Below are 18,614 nucleotides of genomic sequence, written 5' to 3' on the forward strand. Positions count from 1 at the left end.
ACTGCTGTTTCTGACAAACAGCAATATATTGTGCAAAAATAGCAACGCTAAGGATATCCCCATCACAATCTCTTAATATGTTGCATCACAGTAGTCATCTGATTTCAGGAGAACGGTTTCATATCCTCATGTATCATTGAGGCATCTATATCGTATTGTTGGACAGAATTGGCCCATGTTTTGACATATTTCAGCACATTAGGCCGCATTTGACGTGATCAGTCACTACCTTACAAATACAGTTCCCAAACTACATGTCTGGTTTGGCATGGTGAGGGTTTTCTCAAGCAAATATACACAACTTAAACAAACACCCAAATGTCAAGCAGAAGGAACCCAACTCTTAATGCTCCTGAAAGATTCAGAAGGGCTGGGGCTGGTAGGAAAGACAGCCAGCAGGCAGCTGAGCTGAGGGATAGTTAAGGTTCACCCAGAGTGTGTCATCATGTGACCAGAACTCCTGCAGCGTGCCAACAGAGGAGAGGCGAGAGTGAAAGACTTCAGCAAAGTCACAGCTCTGATAACGAGGCCAGCGTGACAGGCAGAAAGAGCAGGATGTCACTCACAGTAAATGTCACTCACAGTAAATGTCTCTCTTCACTAACCAAAGGACAAATCTTATCTACAGTAGTTACTCTTTTCATAGGAAAACCCACAATCCAGAGACGTCGACACTTCCATATATGTCCACAGGAACTGAATGAGCTTCCAAGGCCCTAAATATTTAAAAAAATCAAGACCAGTGTCTCGGATAGACCACTAGTTCTTATAAAACTAAACGGGCAAATTCAGTAGGAAAGTATGTACTTCCCAAAGGTCAATAAATGCAGCACTGAGGCATTTAATGATGGGCTTATACGTGTATAAGAATAAATTCAAACATATACCACATTTACATGACTACAGTACATTTAAACATGGCAAATTGACAGTTCTGAAATGAACTATTTTGACATTGTTTTAGAATAATACATTGTAATAAACAGATTCAGAAAAGGGCAACATTATAAGAAAAAAGGAAATGTAAATGGTGACATAACACGTGACATGCATCAATTCTGCTCAGACAACCAAGATGTCATCATTGCTTCTCTGTACATTACACAATCTAACTGCTCTCATATCCTTCATTGTCTCTCCTCACAACAATTTCGGTTCATTACTGGGAAGAACACAGGATCCTTGAAAACAGCAGACCCCAAAACACTGGTACCTGCAACACTTCAGAAACGAAAGCTTTTCAAGTCAGGATTCTTCAACCCTGCCTGTGTTCTAAACCATAGGATTCAAGTTCAAGCAGAGAATAAAAGTAGAGCTCTTTAGTGACGACTGTCTGGGATACATCTAGTTCATGATGTGTTCATTTACGCCTTGTTTTTATGCTTCCCCTAGCGTGTAAAAAAGCAGGGTATAACGGAGATGTTTTCACCATCTCAACACCATCCCTCATTCAGTTGGCACACTAATAGTGCATAAAGCTCTTCATGGTTGTCCAAAATTCAAATGCTCATTAGCATGTTCACAGTGTCCCCCAGTCTCTCTAATGACATCATCCCAGTCACATAACAGCACAGGTCTTAGTTTTAGTCTTCTGGAAGTCTGACACCACGGTGGGCAGGTCCGGTCTGCTGTGTGAGATCCTCTTGGTGCCCCTGGAGGACTTGTTGCGTTTGACGTTCTTGTTGCCCTTGTTGACGCAGGCCAGCGTGGCCACGTGGAAGAGGTCCCTGACGCTGTTCTCAGACTGCAGAGACGAACACTCGATGTACGGAGCACTGATGTGCTTGGCCATGTTAGAGCCCTGAGACAGAGAGGGAACAACACTGAAATCAGTCAGGAGCTCTGCCTATTACAAATTGTTCCCAGCGCTTTTAATACTGGATCATGTTTAAGTCCATAATCTTGAATGACATTTAGAAAGCCTTGACACCCACCTGATCATAGGACACTGGGGTATGGCCAGAGTGAGATTTGGTAAAAAGGTCGGTGCGTAGGTCTGACTTGCACCCCACCAGCAGCATCTTGGTGTTGGGACAGAATTCCTCAATCTCTCCTTTCCACTATACAGAGGAAAGAAAAGGGAAAGCATTAATCCGAGACTGGGGCCCTACTGAGTGGGGTCCGAGAGCAAAAAAGCTTGGTTGGATTATGTTCTCTCCAGGGGAAGAATCTCTAACTGGACCCTACTCCTCTCAGCTGGCACAATACTGAGCCAGGTCAAAGGGCACTGAGACCCACAATAGCAGTGTCTGGGATCTGGGAGACCATGTGTGAACAAGGCCGGTTTGACTACTACTGAGCCTCACGTGAGTTTGTTTTCACATTCCTCCCCGCCACCTCTCTCAATGGTACAGCCCTAGTTCTAGTCCCCCCCCATTGGTACGGCCTAGTTCTAGTCCCCCTCATTGGTACGGTTCTAGTTCTAGTACCCCCTCATTGGTACAGTCCTAGTTCTCCCCTCATTGGTACGATCCTAGTTCTAGTCCCCCTCATTGGTACGGTCCTAGTTCTAGTCTACGGTCCCCCCTCATTGGTACGGTCCTAGTTCTAGTACCCCCCTCATTGGTACGGTCCCCCTCATTGGTACGGTCCTAGTTCTAGTCCCCCCTCATTGGTACGGTACGGTTCTAGTACGGTTCTAGTACCCCCTCATTGATACGGTTTGATACGGTTCTAGTACCACCCCTCATTGATACGGTCCTAGTTCTAGTCTCCTCATTGGTACAGTCCTAGTTCTAGTCTCCTCATTGGTACAGTCCTAGTTCTAGTCTCCTCTCACTGGTACAGTCCTAGTTCTAGTCTCCTCTCACTGGTACAGTCCTAGTTCTAGTCTCCTCTCACTGGTATAGTCCTAGTTCTAGTACCCCCTCATTGGTACAGCCCTAGTTCTAGTCTCCTCTCATTGGTACAGCCCTAGTTCTAGTACCCCCTCATTGGTACAACCCTAGTTCTAGTCTCCTCTCATTGGTACAGTCCTAGTTCTAGTCTCCTCTCACTGGTATAGTCCTAGTTCTAGTACCCCCTCATTGGTACAGCCCTAGTTCTAGTCTCCTCTCATTGGTACAGCCCTAGTTCTAGTCTCCTCTCATTGGTACAGCCCTAGTTCTAGTCTCTCCTCATTGGTAAAGCTAGTTTTTAGCAGAATTAGTTTTTTCAGAGGTCCCTTGACCCAGAAACACAAATGGAGGCCTTTCTAGAGAGGGTCTAGGGGACTGAATGAAAATGCCATTGGGACAGGCCATTGTTCACCAGTTCAAGAGGAGCCGAGGCAGCTTATTCCAGAACAAGAGTCTGCTATATCACCCCAAAACACTCACCTTCTTCAGTACACTGTCCAGGGTCTCTGGTCTGCTGATGTCAAAGCAGATGAGGACTGCATCAGAGTCCGGGTAGGAGAGAGGTCGCACGTTGTCATAGTATGCAGAGCCTGCAATTCAAACACGTCACCATGTTGTTAGTCAAGTAAAAGAGGGTCTGTGGTAACTGGGTCACGGTACTTCCTCAACTTCCTGTAAGTTAACCAACATGTACCTTTCCATAGATGCGTTGATTCAAACAATGACAATGTTATTTGCAGAGACTGATCAAACTGCAGTGGTTCCCATTCCAAACAGGAGTAGAAACAAAGTTATAGAATCCAACTAATACAAAATTCTATTTGATCTATTTCACTGGTATTTTACCAGTGAAATATACACTTGTGACATACATACTGCACACTAAACAATCTGTAACATAACCTCATGTCCTGAAGGTTTTCTTGGGACAAATGTGTGTAGCATGGAATGCAGAGAATCTTTAGGGCTGTTGAAGCTCTGTGGTGGACTGGGTCAGGTTGCATCCCAGGTAAAGAAACCAAACCAACACTAATGTCTGGAAGTTCCCATCTCCCCATTGTGCCTCTGTGAAAAATGGTGGGGATTTTCTAGTTTCCCACAGTAGGGTGGTCTTTGAGTTACAACATGAGGGGGCTCCTCTCCTCATACAGGTTATATATTACCTTTAATCCAAACACCATATTTCACACATACAGCCTCTACTGTAGGAAACAGCTTCTCATTCTCAGAAAGGAGATTTGTGTAATTGTCTAAGGGTTCCATGCCAAAGGCCTTTCTCCTTTAGAATACAAATCCATGTAGAATAACCTAGGTTCCTGAATTGTGCCATTGAATTCTAAAGAATGCGGGGTTAAAGTATGCTTTTTCACATCATGACTTGAAGTCATAACAATCACTCATAACCTGATCCATTACTTCTGAAGCTGGCTTTACAACGCCTGCCCCCACCCAAACCAGAAATGTTTTGATTCACAAATGGAATCCAGATGGTCCCACTCTGGACCAAAACACCAATGGCACCATCACCATCTGTCTTTTTCAATTTTCACTCTAATTTACCTCAACACAATTAAACTCAGTTTGAATTCTCAGGAGTAAACTTCTGTACCAGTGGGTCCATTTGAATATTTGGACATGGTAGAGTGCCTATAAATCATATGCTGTGGTATGACATGGATTCCCCTCCCGGCACGTTTCTCCACCAACAAATTCACACCAGCAGATGTAAACAATGCAGAAATATTTTCAAGTCTGGCGAGTCAGATTCCTTATGTTAAACAAACAGCCTTGAGGCCCCTATATTTTCATAGCCCACCTTAAGGTCTGATAAATGGCTCGACCAGAACACGTGTGGGATTTGGAATGTTTAAAACTCTGGTATGAAGGATTTTCCATAGGAACATTAAAATAGTTGTAGGATTGAGTTGATTTTAAAAAATGGGGTAAACCTAACCTAAGGCTCGAAGTACAGTAAATGTATCTGTCGCTGTGAGACGTGGTGAAAAGTGTACATGAGAAAACAACGTCATCAAACTAATCTAAGGCATCATTCCTCATTCAACGTACAGCTCATCGATCAGATAGGTGTGCATTATAAAGTAGAGAGAGAGAGAGAGAAGGTGGCAAACTGTTGGAGGCTCTTTACCCATTATACGTAGTTGCGGTACTCCAATTTCCACATGAGACTCGTTTGTGATAACAATAAACAACACTATCATGTATCTCGAAACGCGTCACCCTATCCACAAGGTTATCAAAACAATTCCACCATATCTACGTTATTACACCATCATGTTGTGATGAGAGGGAGGGGATTGCTGGTCCAGTAGAACTCCTTAGATGTGTGGTGAGGGCTGGTGTGTGTGGTGAGGGCTGGTGTGTGTGGTGAGGGCTGCCCTGGTGTATCAGCCCTGGTGTGTCAGCTCTTCCTGAAGCTGTGGTGTAATCACTGAGTCGTGTCCTGGGCAGACCTAAGGGACGCCACAATCAGCTTAAGGTCACAGAGGAGAGGCAGCCCAACACACTCCCTCACCCCTCTCTACACACACCCCTTCACCTCGCCCAAAGCACTCCCTCAACCCCTTACTACCCCCTCTCTACACACACACACACGTCTCCACCCAGCCCAGAGGACTCCCTGACCGGCAGGTAGCCTGGTGGGTAGGACTGTTGGACCAGTAACTGAAAGGTTGCTGGATCAAATCCCCGAGCTGACAAGGTAAAAATCTTATGTTCTGAGCAAAGCAGTTAACCCACTGTTCCCCGGGTGCAGTGGATGTCAATTAAGGCAGCCCCCCACACCTCTCTGATTCAGAGGGGTTGGGTTAAATGAGTAAGACATATTTCAGTTGAATGCATTCAGTTTTACAACTGTCTAGGAATCCCCCTTTCTCTTTCCCACTACTACTCCCGCTCCTCCCAGAGCAGTACACAGACCCAGGGAGGCAGAGCAGCCCAAACGCCCAACCAGTCCAGGCTGGAGGCTTCCGCAACTGTAGTTTAGCAGGTAATTACCTCCAGACCTGGGGCTGGGTTAAGGTTAGATCCCCCAGGGTTAAGATTAGATCCCCCAGACCTGGGGCAGGGTTAAGGTTACATCCCCTCCAGACCTGGGGCTGGGTTATAACCTCTTAAGGATCCGCCCCTTTTTTTCAATTTTCGCCTAAAATGACATACTCAAATCTAACTGCCTGTAGCTCGGGACCTGAAGCAAGGATATGCATATTCTTTGTACTATTTGAAAGGAAACACTTTCAAGTTTGTGGAAATGTGAAAGGAATGTAGGAGAATAACACAAGATCTGGTAAAAGAAAATACAAAAAAACAACTGTTCTTTTGAATTTTTTTAAACCATCTTTGAAATGCAAGAGAAATGCCATAATGTATTATTCCAGCCCAGGTGCAATTTAGATTTTGGCCACTAGATGGCAGCAGTGTATGTGCAGAGTATTAGACTGATCCAATGAACCATTGAATTTCTGTTAAATGTTGTATCAAGACTGCCCAAATGTGTCTAATTTGTTTATACATTTTCATGTTCAAAATTGTGCACTCTCCTCAAACAATAGCATGGTATTATTTCACTGTAATAGCTACTGTAAATTGGTAAGTGCAGTTAGATTAACAAGAATGTAAGCTTTCTGACAATATCAGATATGTCTATGTCCTGGGAAATGTTCTTGTTACTTACAACCTCATGCTAATCGCATTAGCCTACGTTAGCTTAACCGTCCCATGGATGGGACATCGATCCCCCCAGACCTGGGGCTGGGTTAGATTGTGCAGACCTGGGGCTGTGTTTGGGTTAGATCCCCCAGGGACCTTTTTTATATGGGATTCCTGTTGAGTGTGTGAGGCTGTGAGGGGGAGCGGCTTTATAAAACAAATAATGCAAGAGGACCGGCCAGGCCAAGCTCTCTGAGTAAAAATGTGTGTATGTTGGCCAGGGGAAAATAAGTGTCTCTAATTTCGTTACCGCCCTTTAAATTTTCTCTCCTCATAGACAGCTGAAAGAAATTAAGTACAAATCTACTCCTACAGACCGAGGGATACAAAACAGGTACCAATGCAAGGTTTGCATTTATTTCAGAGTGCACAGGACAAAAATGTATGTCAGTAAGTAGCCTATGTTGATTTCACAAGACTGATGTACAATTCTATACAGAGGCAACACCAGTGTTTGAGTTCCCACATTGTCAGGTGTTCAAGGGTGTGAGGGTCGTTTCAGATGTAGGCTAATGCTGGTGGTGTACAAAAGGTTTCCATAACTGTTATCCGACTCCTATCTACCCCTTTCCCACATTCCAGAGAGGCAGCGTCAGACCATTCCTCTCAAAGGGGCTGGCTGTTACTGTAAAGCACATAATGTGGCCAATACTGCATATCAGGATTTCATGCTTGTCTTCTTTTTTAGAACACTCTAGATGTTTCATGCCTGGTATATATTAGCTACAGCATGTATGACAGTGACGCAGGCTATCAGAAGGGTAATAACGTGCAGTGGGTCCTCACCTGAAGTATCCCACAGACGGAGTTCAACTCTCTGCGTATCGATTTCAAAACTTGCCGTGTAGTTCTCAAACACCGTGGGAATGTAGCCCTACAGATGAAATAAAATGGTGATATCCATGTTTAGACATAGAAAAGTTGCAAGCTGATTGATAACTCATAATAATCATGTTTAAAAAATGACATATGTCACATAAAACTCACCTCAGGAAATGAATCTTTTGCAAACACATTTAGGAGAGCGGTTTTCCCACATTCACTATCCCCAACGACAACTATTTTACATTTTACGCTTGGATTTAAATCCATTTTGGAACGAATTGTGATATTGTCCTCCGTCTTTCCATAAAATAGAAAGTGTCCTAAAGAAGAATAAAGTCGGGATCAACAGAACATCCGAACGTTCTAGATTCCCAAGTACGATGATGTGCGGACTGCAGCAGCCAGCTGCACATAATGAGAACGTCGCGACGGGAAAGTAACTTAAAAAATGTAAAAATAGAAAACCTTTAAATAATTAATATGATCCCTTAGGAGAGTGAAAGACTGTGACATCCAAGTAGCGTCCCATATAGCCAGTCCTGTATCCGAGAGCTCCAGACCCTTTAAGACTCAACGGTCCTCAGCCTGGAGTTTGCAGGAGTTTAAGGACTCACTCCAATTTCTAGTCAGAGAGCGAGGGCGTTGCGCAAGTAGGTCGAGCACGCATGTATCAAACCAGTTTGTCATTTGAGAGCCGTAATACATATTTGGTTGACAGTGAATTACACCATTTCTGATAAATAATATTAAAGGTCCTATAGTAATTATGTTATTGCAATAAAACATTATTTTGCAGTAGGTGTAAATCAGAATATAATCTACAAACATAATTAATAATTGTGTCATCCTTTGGAACCTGTAATGTATTCCCATTAGTTTTATTGGTGTTTATTGGACTTTGAATGAGCTGTCTGGAATGAAGTCTCAATATTTGTATTTATTTGCTTTTTATATTTATAACCACTTTAAGGGGGTTGAGGGGTTGAAACTAGTGCACTCTCCTTTAACGACTGTAGTACTGAAGCCAATGAGATGTTTGTCTGCAATGAATATCAATAACCTTGAGAGTGATGAAAACAGCTGGAGTTATGCATAGGTGCTGAGAGGGGAGAGCCTCCCCCACTATGCTGCCATATTGTCCTGAAGCAAACACCACAGGAGACTCAGTAGACTCACCTTAATTCTGACTTGAGAGGAGTTACAATCAGCGCTGCGGTATCTTTGGTAGCAGGTATTTAAGATGATATCTCTCCTTGAAGAAGTGGACCATGCAGGGCAAGTAGAGTACATTGTTTTCAACACAGCTTCATAATGTAGAATTATGAGTCCTTTCGACTCACCGCTCACCACGAAGTAACACTCAGTAATACTGCCGTTGTGTGTTGATGGAGTGTTGCTGTATTGTGGTATGTGATGAGGACCTAACGCTGTAAAAGTTCCTTTCTATGGTGGGCTCACTCTACAGGAACATGGTCTTGCATAGTAATGAAGTGATTTGAAGCAGTCAGCTTTTCCTCTGAGGAAAGCTATGACTCAAGCCTCTTTCACACTCTGATTGCTTTTCTGTCAGGTTACATACGAGGCCTTGCTAAGAATCAGCACTTTTTGATGACAGTTTTTTTCCTCCCTGAGAGCCTCCATTGTGTGGTCAGAACACATTCTGTGGAACACAAAGGGATTTTGACACAGAACAGCCTTTGTTGTTATCGGTAACCTACCAAGATAGAGGACACCATTGTAGTTTACTGAATTAATGGCAAACTCTCTCTCTCTCTGATAGTGTGCTAAAATGTGAGTTTACTACACACAGATTCAGTGCCATGGATGAAAGAACCGTTTCCATGTTTGTCACAAGGTATCTTTTGTGAAATAGACAAAACATCCAACACTCACTGACCTTTCGACTTTGGCTCTTACATAAGTCATGAAGCTTTCAGTTAATATGTAGGTCCTATAATGTGAATACGGATGTGAGCCTCTACTGTCCACAAGTTCATTGACAACTATCTTTGGCCCAGATCACAGGTCTCACAAGATGGACTCCTTTGCTTTATCAGCTGGAAGTCTGGACTTGGGGTGAAAGTTTTCCAGGATTTGGGGCTAAACTGTACTCCAAATAAGTCATTCATATGACAACAGTGAATACTTACAACCAGAAATGTAAAAGAAATTCATAGAACTGAACAATTACAAATGTTCTTGTCATCAATCAATGCCAATGACTTTCAAATGTATATGCTTTGTAAACAACTAAAATGATATTGTCCAGGTTCATGTTGTTGCCAGCACTGCACACACCTCTATGAAAACAAAACCTCACACTCCAGCCACGACTCTGTCTGGGAATGCTCCAGGGGCTGAGCTTGACCCAAGACAGCAGCCTCCCTGTACTCACACTGAACAAAAATACAACATCAACATGCAACAATTTCAAAGATTTTACTTAGTTACGGTTCATACTGTATAAGAAATCAGTCAATTGAAAAAAAATGTATTAGGCCCTAATCTATGGCATAGGAGGCTGGTGGCACCTTAATTGGGGAGAACAGGGTTGTGGTAATGACTGGAGGGGAATCAGAATAATATAATCAAACACATGGTTTGATGCCATTCCATTTGCTACGTTTCAGCTATTATTATGATCCGTTCTCCCCATGACAGCCTACTGTGATCTAATGGATTTCACATGACTGGGAATACAGATATGCATCTGTTGGTCACAGACACTTAAAAAAAAAAGTAGGGGTATGGATCAGAAAACCAGTCAGTATCTGGTGTGACAACCATTTGCCTCATGCAGCGTGACACATCTTCTGCGGCATAGAGATGATCAGGCTGTTGATTGTGGCCTGTGGAATGTTGTCCCACTCCTCTTCAATGGCTGTGTGAAGTTGCTGGATATTGGCGGGAGCATCCGAAACATGGTTAATGGGTGGTGACATGTCTGGTGAGTATGCAGGCCATGGAAGAAATGGAACATTTTCAGCTTCCAGGAATTGTGTACAGATCCTTGCGACATGGGGCCATGATTTATCATGCTGAAACGTGAGGTGAAGGCGTCAGATGAATGGGACTCAGGATCTCATCACGTTAACTCTGTGCATTAAAATGATCATCAATCAAATGCAATTGTGTTTATTGTCCATAGCTTATTCCTCCCCATACTATAACCCCACCGCCACCATGGGGCACTCTGTTCACAATGTTGACATCAGCAAAGTGCTTGCCCACACAACGCCATACACACTGTCTGCCTTTGGCCCAATACAGTTGAAACTGAGATTTGTCCATGAAGGGCACACTTCTCCAGCATGCCAGTGGCCATTGAAGGAGAGCATTTGCCCATTGAAGTCGGTTACGACGCCGAACTGCAGACAAGTCAAGACCCTAGTTAGGATGACAAGCATGCAGATTAGCTTCCTTGAAACAGTTTCCCCACGATGTCAAGCTAAGAGGCACTGAGTTTGAAGGTAGGCCTTGAAATACATCCACAGGTACACCTCCAATTGACTCAAATTATGTCAATTAGCCTATGAGAAGCTTCTAGAGCCATGACATAATTTTCCGGAATTTTCCAAGCTGTTTAAAGGCACAGTCAACTTAGTGTATGTACATTTCTGACCCACTTGAATTGTGATACAGTGAAATATTAAGTGACAATCTGTCTGTAAACAATTATTGGAAAAATGACTTGTGTCATGCACAAAGTAGGTGTCCTAACCAACTTGCCAAATCTATAGTTAACAAGAAATTTGTGGAGTGGTTGAAAAACGACTTTAAATGACTCCAACCTAAGTGTAAGTAAACTTCCGACTTCATCAGATCAACGAGGCTACAGTTGATGTTTAAATGTTTAAGTTGAAGTGGTGCTGGAATAGTGGAGGCAGTGCTCCTGTTGTTGTCTTTGAGCTCACTTGCGGTATCGCCTGGGTTCTAAATCAGTAGTTTAATGAACTGATGAAAACATTAACTTGCTTGACCATGGTGATATAACTTTGTTACATTTGTTACACGCAATATTTGCTTTGTTGACTTCACCGGACAGATGTTGCTCTCTGGTTTCGTAATGAAACAAAATCACTGTGGTGTATGAACCAATGAGTTATAGAGCAAACAACGCAATTATCACAACAGGTTGTAAAGTGGCTTTTTTCCTGGCTTGGCTTCCTTAGTGATTTTACCCATGCACCTCTACTGCTAAAACTCAAATCATTCTGTTTTTACTCTCTTTCTGTACATCCTGCAAAGTCATCATGCCAAGGTCTAGCCGTGAGTCACTATCATACAGTTTTGCTTTAAGCATGAATCTGACTGCCGATCGGTACTTATCATAGAAGAAGGCTGTTCCTTCTCGAGCTAGAACAAAATAAGTACCTGCTGCGTACCAACCTGGTACCAACGAACCTGTTGTTTCAACTTGTAGAACCGCAATGTTCGGCAGTGGCCGACAACTTGACTTTGAGCCAATTAGAGAGCACGAACCTCCACGTGGGGCTCAAGCGGCAGAGGCGATATCCGCGCTTACGTTACATTACTCCCTCCTTTCAAAGAGCGTGTCCTCGCGCTAGCTTCCGACTCGTCTTACAGGAACGCGCTCACCGGCCAAGCACACGCACTGTCGTGGATGCAAGGTCCGATCCCTTCCGACACCAAGGTAATGAAACAGGCAGGGAGCAGGTCTCGAACCCTCGACCTTCTAGCCTGAAGTCCAGCGCGCTATCGACTGTGCCGCAAAAGCATGCTCGAGCGTTAGTCGATATCCACGCTTATAAACCCAGGGTCGTTACAATATATTTAAAAAATTCCACAGCAAGTCTTTACATCTTTTACATATAGCTAAAGGAGTTTTGTGCTTGAAGATGGATTTTTTTTGGTAGGTTGGATAATGTGCACTAGCTAATTAGTTAGCTAGCTAGCTAACGTTATCTTGCTAACTGAGCCAGGCAGTCCCACACACTTCATATGAAACGAATGGGGTGGTAAGTGCAGCACAATGTACACAACACATGCTTTACCAAGCTAGCTATATGGCCACTGTAGCTAGTAACATTATAATTAATTCACAATGGATTTGTTTACATGAAGCAGCTGTCGAGAGTCAATGCAGTGTCTTTACTTCACCTAGCTAGTGAATCATGCTAACCATTTAGCTAACATTAGCCAGCTAGCTTAAAATGTATCTATGGGCTATATTCTATTATGGAGAGTGAATTAAATTGTTTCTTTGTCATCTTGTTAGCTAGTTATATAGCGGCGGCCATCTGGCTTGTATCAAGTGCTTTCTACAGGAAAAGCAGCATTAGCACAGCTAGCCAGCGAACATTGACTAGACCATAAAGCAACACAGACGGACATGCATTGCCAAACAACGCTACTGCCACTTTCAGGTTTGGAGTCAGTGTTGCCAACTCCTCAGTAAGGAAAGTAGCTATTGGCTGTCTCTAAATGACGTCGTCACCCAATTTGCATAATTGTCCATGTGCATGTAATTGTGATGGACTGTAGGAGAGCGGAATAACGGCATGGGAGAGACAAAGTGAGTAAAAAACACCCTAAATATGTTTAGAACTACAAATTAACTTTCGATTCCTTTTTTTTTCATGTCACAATTCCAGCCCTCCTCTACCTGTGCTTGGGACCAGCAAAAGTGACACTGTCGGAGTTACTTAGTTTTTTCTTTTTTTTTTCTTAATTTACTATTATTATTTTTACATTTAGTTTAGTTTTCTTAATTTGGTTTGGTTTTTAACCTTATGGTCCACTTAGGAGCCTACAACAAGTCACAGTAAAACATGAACATTTTTAACCATAACATTTGTATACAATCTACATTAACAATCTAAATGGACCAAAAAGAGACAATAGAAAAAACTGTCAATGGCAATGTGAGAAAATTATGGTAACTAGTCTGGCCCTAAGGTTAATTGTTTTTTCTTAAGGCAGGGCGGGATCAGCCAGCGGCTGCTTCCCGCATGCTCGATTCATAATTCTTCTGAGGTTTGTAATTTTCACTTTAGAATGTCAGACTTGAGTTTTACATTGAAAAATGTATCAAATCCTACAAAAATGTCCATTAATTATAATCCAAATAATTATTCACATTTCCTGTTGCTGCAGGATTATTTTCCTGCTGTAGCAAACTGGCTCAAATTAAGATCCTATATCTACACATATGGCAATAATAAAACCGCAGAGGCAGAAGAATGTCAAAAGCAAAGTCGACTGTGAGCATGTGCCGCCTTTGTGGATATAGCTTTCTTCTCATGAAGAAACTTCTGTCAGTTTGTATTTTGCATGTATCTGTTCAATAGATTTCCCAGCAGTCAATTCTTCAGACGAGTGAGGTCCTTTCTTTGCTTGTGTCCCAAATGGTACCCTATTCCCTATATAATGCCACTACCTCTGATTCAGACAGGTTGGGTTAAATGTGGAAAATACATTTTGGTTGAATGCATTCAGTTGAGCAACTCACTAGGTATCCTCTTTCCCTTTCCCTACCTTTGACCAGAGCCCTATGTGCCCTTGTCAAAACCTGTCATAATATGGTGATAACACTGTCATGACACATATATTTAGACCTTTTGTGACATACAGTATATTGCATTGTTATGACTGGTTATGACCTACATAAGAGTGTCAACACCCACACAACCTACCACACAAGGCAAACCATTCCATTACACCATAGACTACGATTATGTTATACAGTACCTTTGGAAAGTATTCTGACCCCTTGACTTTTTCCTCTTTTTGTTACAACCTTATTATAAAATTGATTAAATAGTTTTTTCCCTCATCAATCTACACACAATACCCAATAATGACAAAGCAAAAACAGGTTTTTAGAAAAACTGAAATGACTCACATAAGTATTCAGACCCTTTACTCAGTACTTCGTTGAAGAACCTTTGTCAGCTATTACAGCCTTTAGCACCGAGCTAAAGGCTAGAGCTGGTGCTTTCAAGGAGCGGGACACTAATCTGGGTGCTTATAAGAAATCCCGCTGTGCCCTCAAACAAACCATCAAACAGGCAACGTGTCAATACAGTACTAAGATTGAATCTGACTACAACGACTCTGACGCTTGTCAGATGTGGCTGTAATTGTTTTCAAGCCCTAAGGGAACCCCAGCAGAGAGCTGCACATTGACTCTCTACCGGTACCCCCTGTATATAAAGCCTCACTACTGTTATTTTACAGCTGCTCTTAAATTATTTTTTATATTTTCAATTTTTTACTAAACACTTTTTTTTCTTAAAACTGCATTGTTGTTTAAGGGGTTGTAAGTCAGCATTTCACTGTTGTATTTTGCGCATGTGACAAATAATATTTGATTTGACGTGGGCCTACCAGACGAACTAAATGCCTTTTTATGCTCAGTTCGAGGCAAGCAACACTGAACCATAAAGGCCTGATTGGTGGAGTGCTGCAGAGATGGTTGTCCTTCTGGAAGGTTCTCCCATCTCCACAGAGGAACAGATCTGGAGCTCTGTCAAAGTGACCATTGGGTTCTTGGTCACATCCCTGACCAAGACCCTTGTCCCCCGAGAGTCTTGGTGGTTCGAAACGTCTTCCATTTAAGAATGATGGCGGCCACTGCTTTCTTGGGGATCTTCAATGCTGCATAAATGTTTTGGTACCCTTTCCCAGATCTGTGCATAACAGAAGATCACTGTGACTCAACCGACACATGAAAATTTACTGCGGTCATGACTCATGACTGCCGGTGGGGCGGCAACAGCCCTACCCTGGACAACACCCTATCATTCTCTTTAAACATCAAATCAGTGACTTGCTCCAGCAGGTTCACGCTGTACACCATCCATAGAGTACAACCATTCCTCACACAGGAAACGGCGCAGAGCCCAATCTAGGCACTTGTAATCTCCCATCTAGACTACTGCAACTCTCTGTTGGCTAATCTCCTCATTTGTGCCATCAAACCCCTGCAACTTATCCATAATGCCTCAGTCCGCCTGATGTTCAACCTTCCTAAATTCTCCCATTTCACCCCGCTCCTCTGCACACTCCACTGGCTTCCAGTCGAAGCTTGCATTATCTTCAAGACCCTGGTGCTGGCCTAAGGAGCAGCAAGGGAACTGCCCCTCCATACATTAAGGCTATGCTCAAACCCTACATCCCAACCAGAACACTCTGGTCCACCACCTCTGGTCTCTTGGTCCTCCCACGCCTATGGGAGGCCAGCTCCCACTCAGCCCAGTTAAAGCGCTTCTCTGTCCTGGCACACCAATGGCAGAACATGCTTCCCCCTAAAGTCAGGACAGCAGAGTCCCTGACCATGCTCCAAAAACCGCCTGAAACCCTCTTTGAAAAGTATCTTTAACTCACAAAACCCCTGATATTATTTTTTATGTTTTTTTCCCTGCCAAGAAGTTCCCTTTCATTTGAAAGTTTGTTTCTGCAGCCTCTCAAGGTCTTCACCTCCACTCCTGGATGCAGTAGATGCAATACTCTCTCTGAAAAATATAAGTAAAGACATAAATCAGAATAGAGTGTGCTACAATGCAGTGACACCACTAAAGAAAGCTGAAAACTAAAACGTTATACCAAATATATTATGGCAATTGAAAACACTTTCACACATTATCAAATACATTACAATCCAGTTCTCAATGTTTTCATAGCATAGCTAAAGCTAGCTGTCAACTATTCATGTAGCTAGCTAGCTAACAGTTAGCTACCATCTAGTTAGTGGTTTTTTTAGCTTACATTAGCTACCCTATTGCTAATTATGGTGTGCAAAACCATTAAATACACCCATGCATTGTTGACGCAACAGTACATCTGATTCACTCTATCTACACAGTGCAAATACAAACAAATTATAAAAGGGGCCTGTGTATTAAATTAAACAAAAACATGGACAGCTAACAACAACTAGCTAGCTATGGTAGGCTAGCTGGCTAACGTTAGTGGTAACATGCCACCGTTCGATAAACATTTCATAAAAAGTTACCTTCTAAAATACATACCATTAGCGTGGTTCATATGTACTCATGTAATACACTAAAAATGGCAGAGAGGGCTGCCCGTGTTTCTAGCTCTTAGGAAACTTTGCCGCATTTAGTTTTTTATGTATTATTTCTTACATTATTAGCCCAGAATATCAGTGTATTACTCGATAATGTTCAGTTTCTGGATGATAAAGTTGACGAGCTCAAGGCGAGGATTTCTTTCCAGAGAGACATCGGGGATTGTAACATACTCTTTCACGGAAACATTGCTCTCTCGGGATATACTGTCTGAGTCTGTCCAACCAGTTGGGTTCTCAGTTCATCGCGCAGACAGGAATAAATATCCCTCCGGGAAGAAGATTTCGTTATGTTTCATTATTAACGACTCATGGTGTGACTGTGATAACGTACAGGAACTCCTTTTGTTCACCCGACCTAGAATACCTCACAATCAAATACCGACCGTATTCTCTCCCAAGAGAATTCTCTTCGGTTATAGTCACAGCCATGTATATCCCCCCTCAAGCCAATACCACGACGGCCCTCAAAGAACTTCACTGGACGTCATGCAAACTTGAAACCACATATCGTGAGGCCTCATTTATTGTAGCAGGGAATTTTAACAAAGTAATTCAGAGAAAAAGGCTGCAGAAGTTCTATCAACACATTGACTGTAGTACTCGCACTGCTAAAATACTTGACCACTGCTACTTCGGACAAGCTAAACACCTTCTTTTCCCGCTTTGAGGATAACACAGTGCCACCGACGCAGCCTGCTACCAAGGACTTTGGGCTCTTCTTCTCTGTGGCCAACATGAGTGTTATGAAGCTAGGTGTCAAATAAAGTGTTACTGACAATTACAGCCAATCACAGTTCTGATTTGTACAATATCATGATTATTTTCTCATCAGGCATTGTTGAATGGGGGTAAATACAGACTTTGTAATGAAGGTTTGGTTCCACTGACTTGAAATACTTGGTTTAAAAAGAAAATGTCACATCCAACTAAGGGCACATGCTGCCTTTTTTTTTCCCAAAGAGGGATCCTACAGTAGTATGTATGCTAATGTTGTATTCAAAGGTCATTTAAATTGAATTATGGATTTTTGTTGCAGAAGTAGCTTTCTTTATACAAGCTCTTCATGCAGTAATCTTCAAGAATAAAATGTCAACACCAGTCTGAGAAGTTATTAATCATATGATAATGTTTTGGACTTTTGTAGCACCCGAAACATCAACTGTACTGACAGGCTATGAGGTCTGTGGGTGTCAGTGTTGAAGAGACGTCAGTGGAAGCTGACAGTGTATTTTCTCGCTTCCATTTGACTTGTGGAACACCTCAAGGATACTACCTCACTGGACTGTGAGCAAAAATCCAAGAACAAAATGTCAAGAATGTTAACAGCACAGTAAAGGACACGTATGTGCATTGTACAAACTGTAAATACACAATTGAACTTATTAATTCGATGTAGTAGCTGATGCTCAAACTGATCAGTCCACATGAATTCACTCAGTTACAGAACCATGCAAACAACATTTTCAGAAGACTAACGGCTTGTTAGGGGAGAATAAGTGGCAACATGTGTTTGTGTGGTCACGCATTTTAATTGGTGAATTAAACATTGACTTGTGTTTGGACACGGCGCTGTTGTGAGAAAAGGAGAACTACTCTCTGCCTTTCCCTTTATTGACTTTTCATGGAACTGCTGAGAATGTAGGTAATTACAATGTGCCATTGAATCCTAACCTGATAGTTAGAGCAAAGTAATTTTCACAGTATGACATTCAATGATCTTAACCGTATTCTAGAGACTGCCACTGTACCCATGCCCCCACCCCCCATCTCTCTCTCTCTTTGTTTGTGTCTCTTCATGTGTTTCCAGCACCACTGTCACCCCTCGCCATCACAGTGGCACGCAAAGTCAGCTGACAAGCCTTGCTGGCGGCCAACCTAACCAACCCAAGCGAGGCTGAGAAGTTAAAGAGAGAAAAAAAAGGGAGAAAATGGGATGAAAAATAAAAAGGACATTTTTGTGGCCACCAATTAATTCTAAGATTCCCACCATGCTGTCAGGCTGCATTACCGTCATTCAGCCCCAGTTAAGGATGTGAAGTCACGGTATACTGCAGAGGCGCTGGGCACAGGCACAGCAAGACCTTAGGCGTAACTTCTGTCACCTCGTGTGCCCTGCACCGTGCCCTTATGGTGAATTCACAGCCAGAGAGTGTTATAGTGGAAGGGGATGC

The 18,614-nt window shown here is 42.7% G+C and overlaps 1 protein-coding gene across 1 annotated transcript; it reads right to left on the reverse strand.

The window, feature by feature from the left end:
- Window positions 1–845: 845 nt before the first annotated feature.
- Window positions 846–8,005, reverse strand: LOC112225638 (rho-related GTP-binding protein RhoE). Its single transcript, XM_024389760.2, has 5 exons — window positions 7,551–8,005; window positions 7,350–7,437; window positions 3,318–3,427; window positions 1,935–2,060; window positions 846–1,801 (listed from the first exon to the last, which is right to left on the reverse strand). Exons 1-5 carry the CDS (start codon window positions 7,653–7,655, stop codon window positions 1,559–1,561), a joined length of 672 nt encoding a protein of 223 aa, XP_024245528.2. The 5' UTR covers window positions 7,656–8,005; the 3' UTR covers window positions 846–1,558.
- Between the last annotated feature and the right edge of the window lie 10,609 nt (window positions 8,006–18,614).

This window comes from Oncorhynchus tshawytscha, linkage group LG26 (assembly GCF_018296145.1).
Source record: "Oncorhynchus tshawytscha isolate Ot180627B linkage group LG26, Otsh_v2.0, whole genome shotgun sequence".
Classification (NCBI taxonomy): domain Eukaryota; kingdom Metazoa; phylum Chordata; class Actinopteri; order Salmoniformes; family Salmonidae; genus Oncorhynchus; species Oncorhynchus tshawytscha.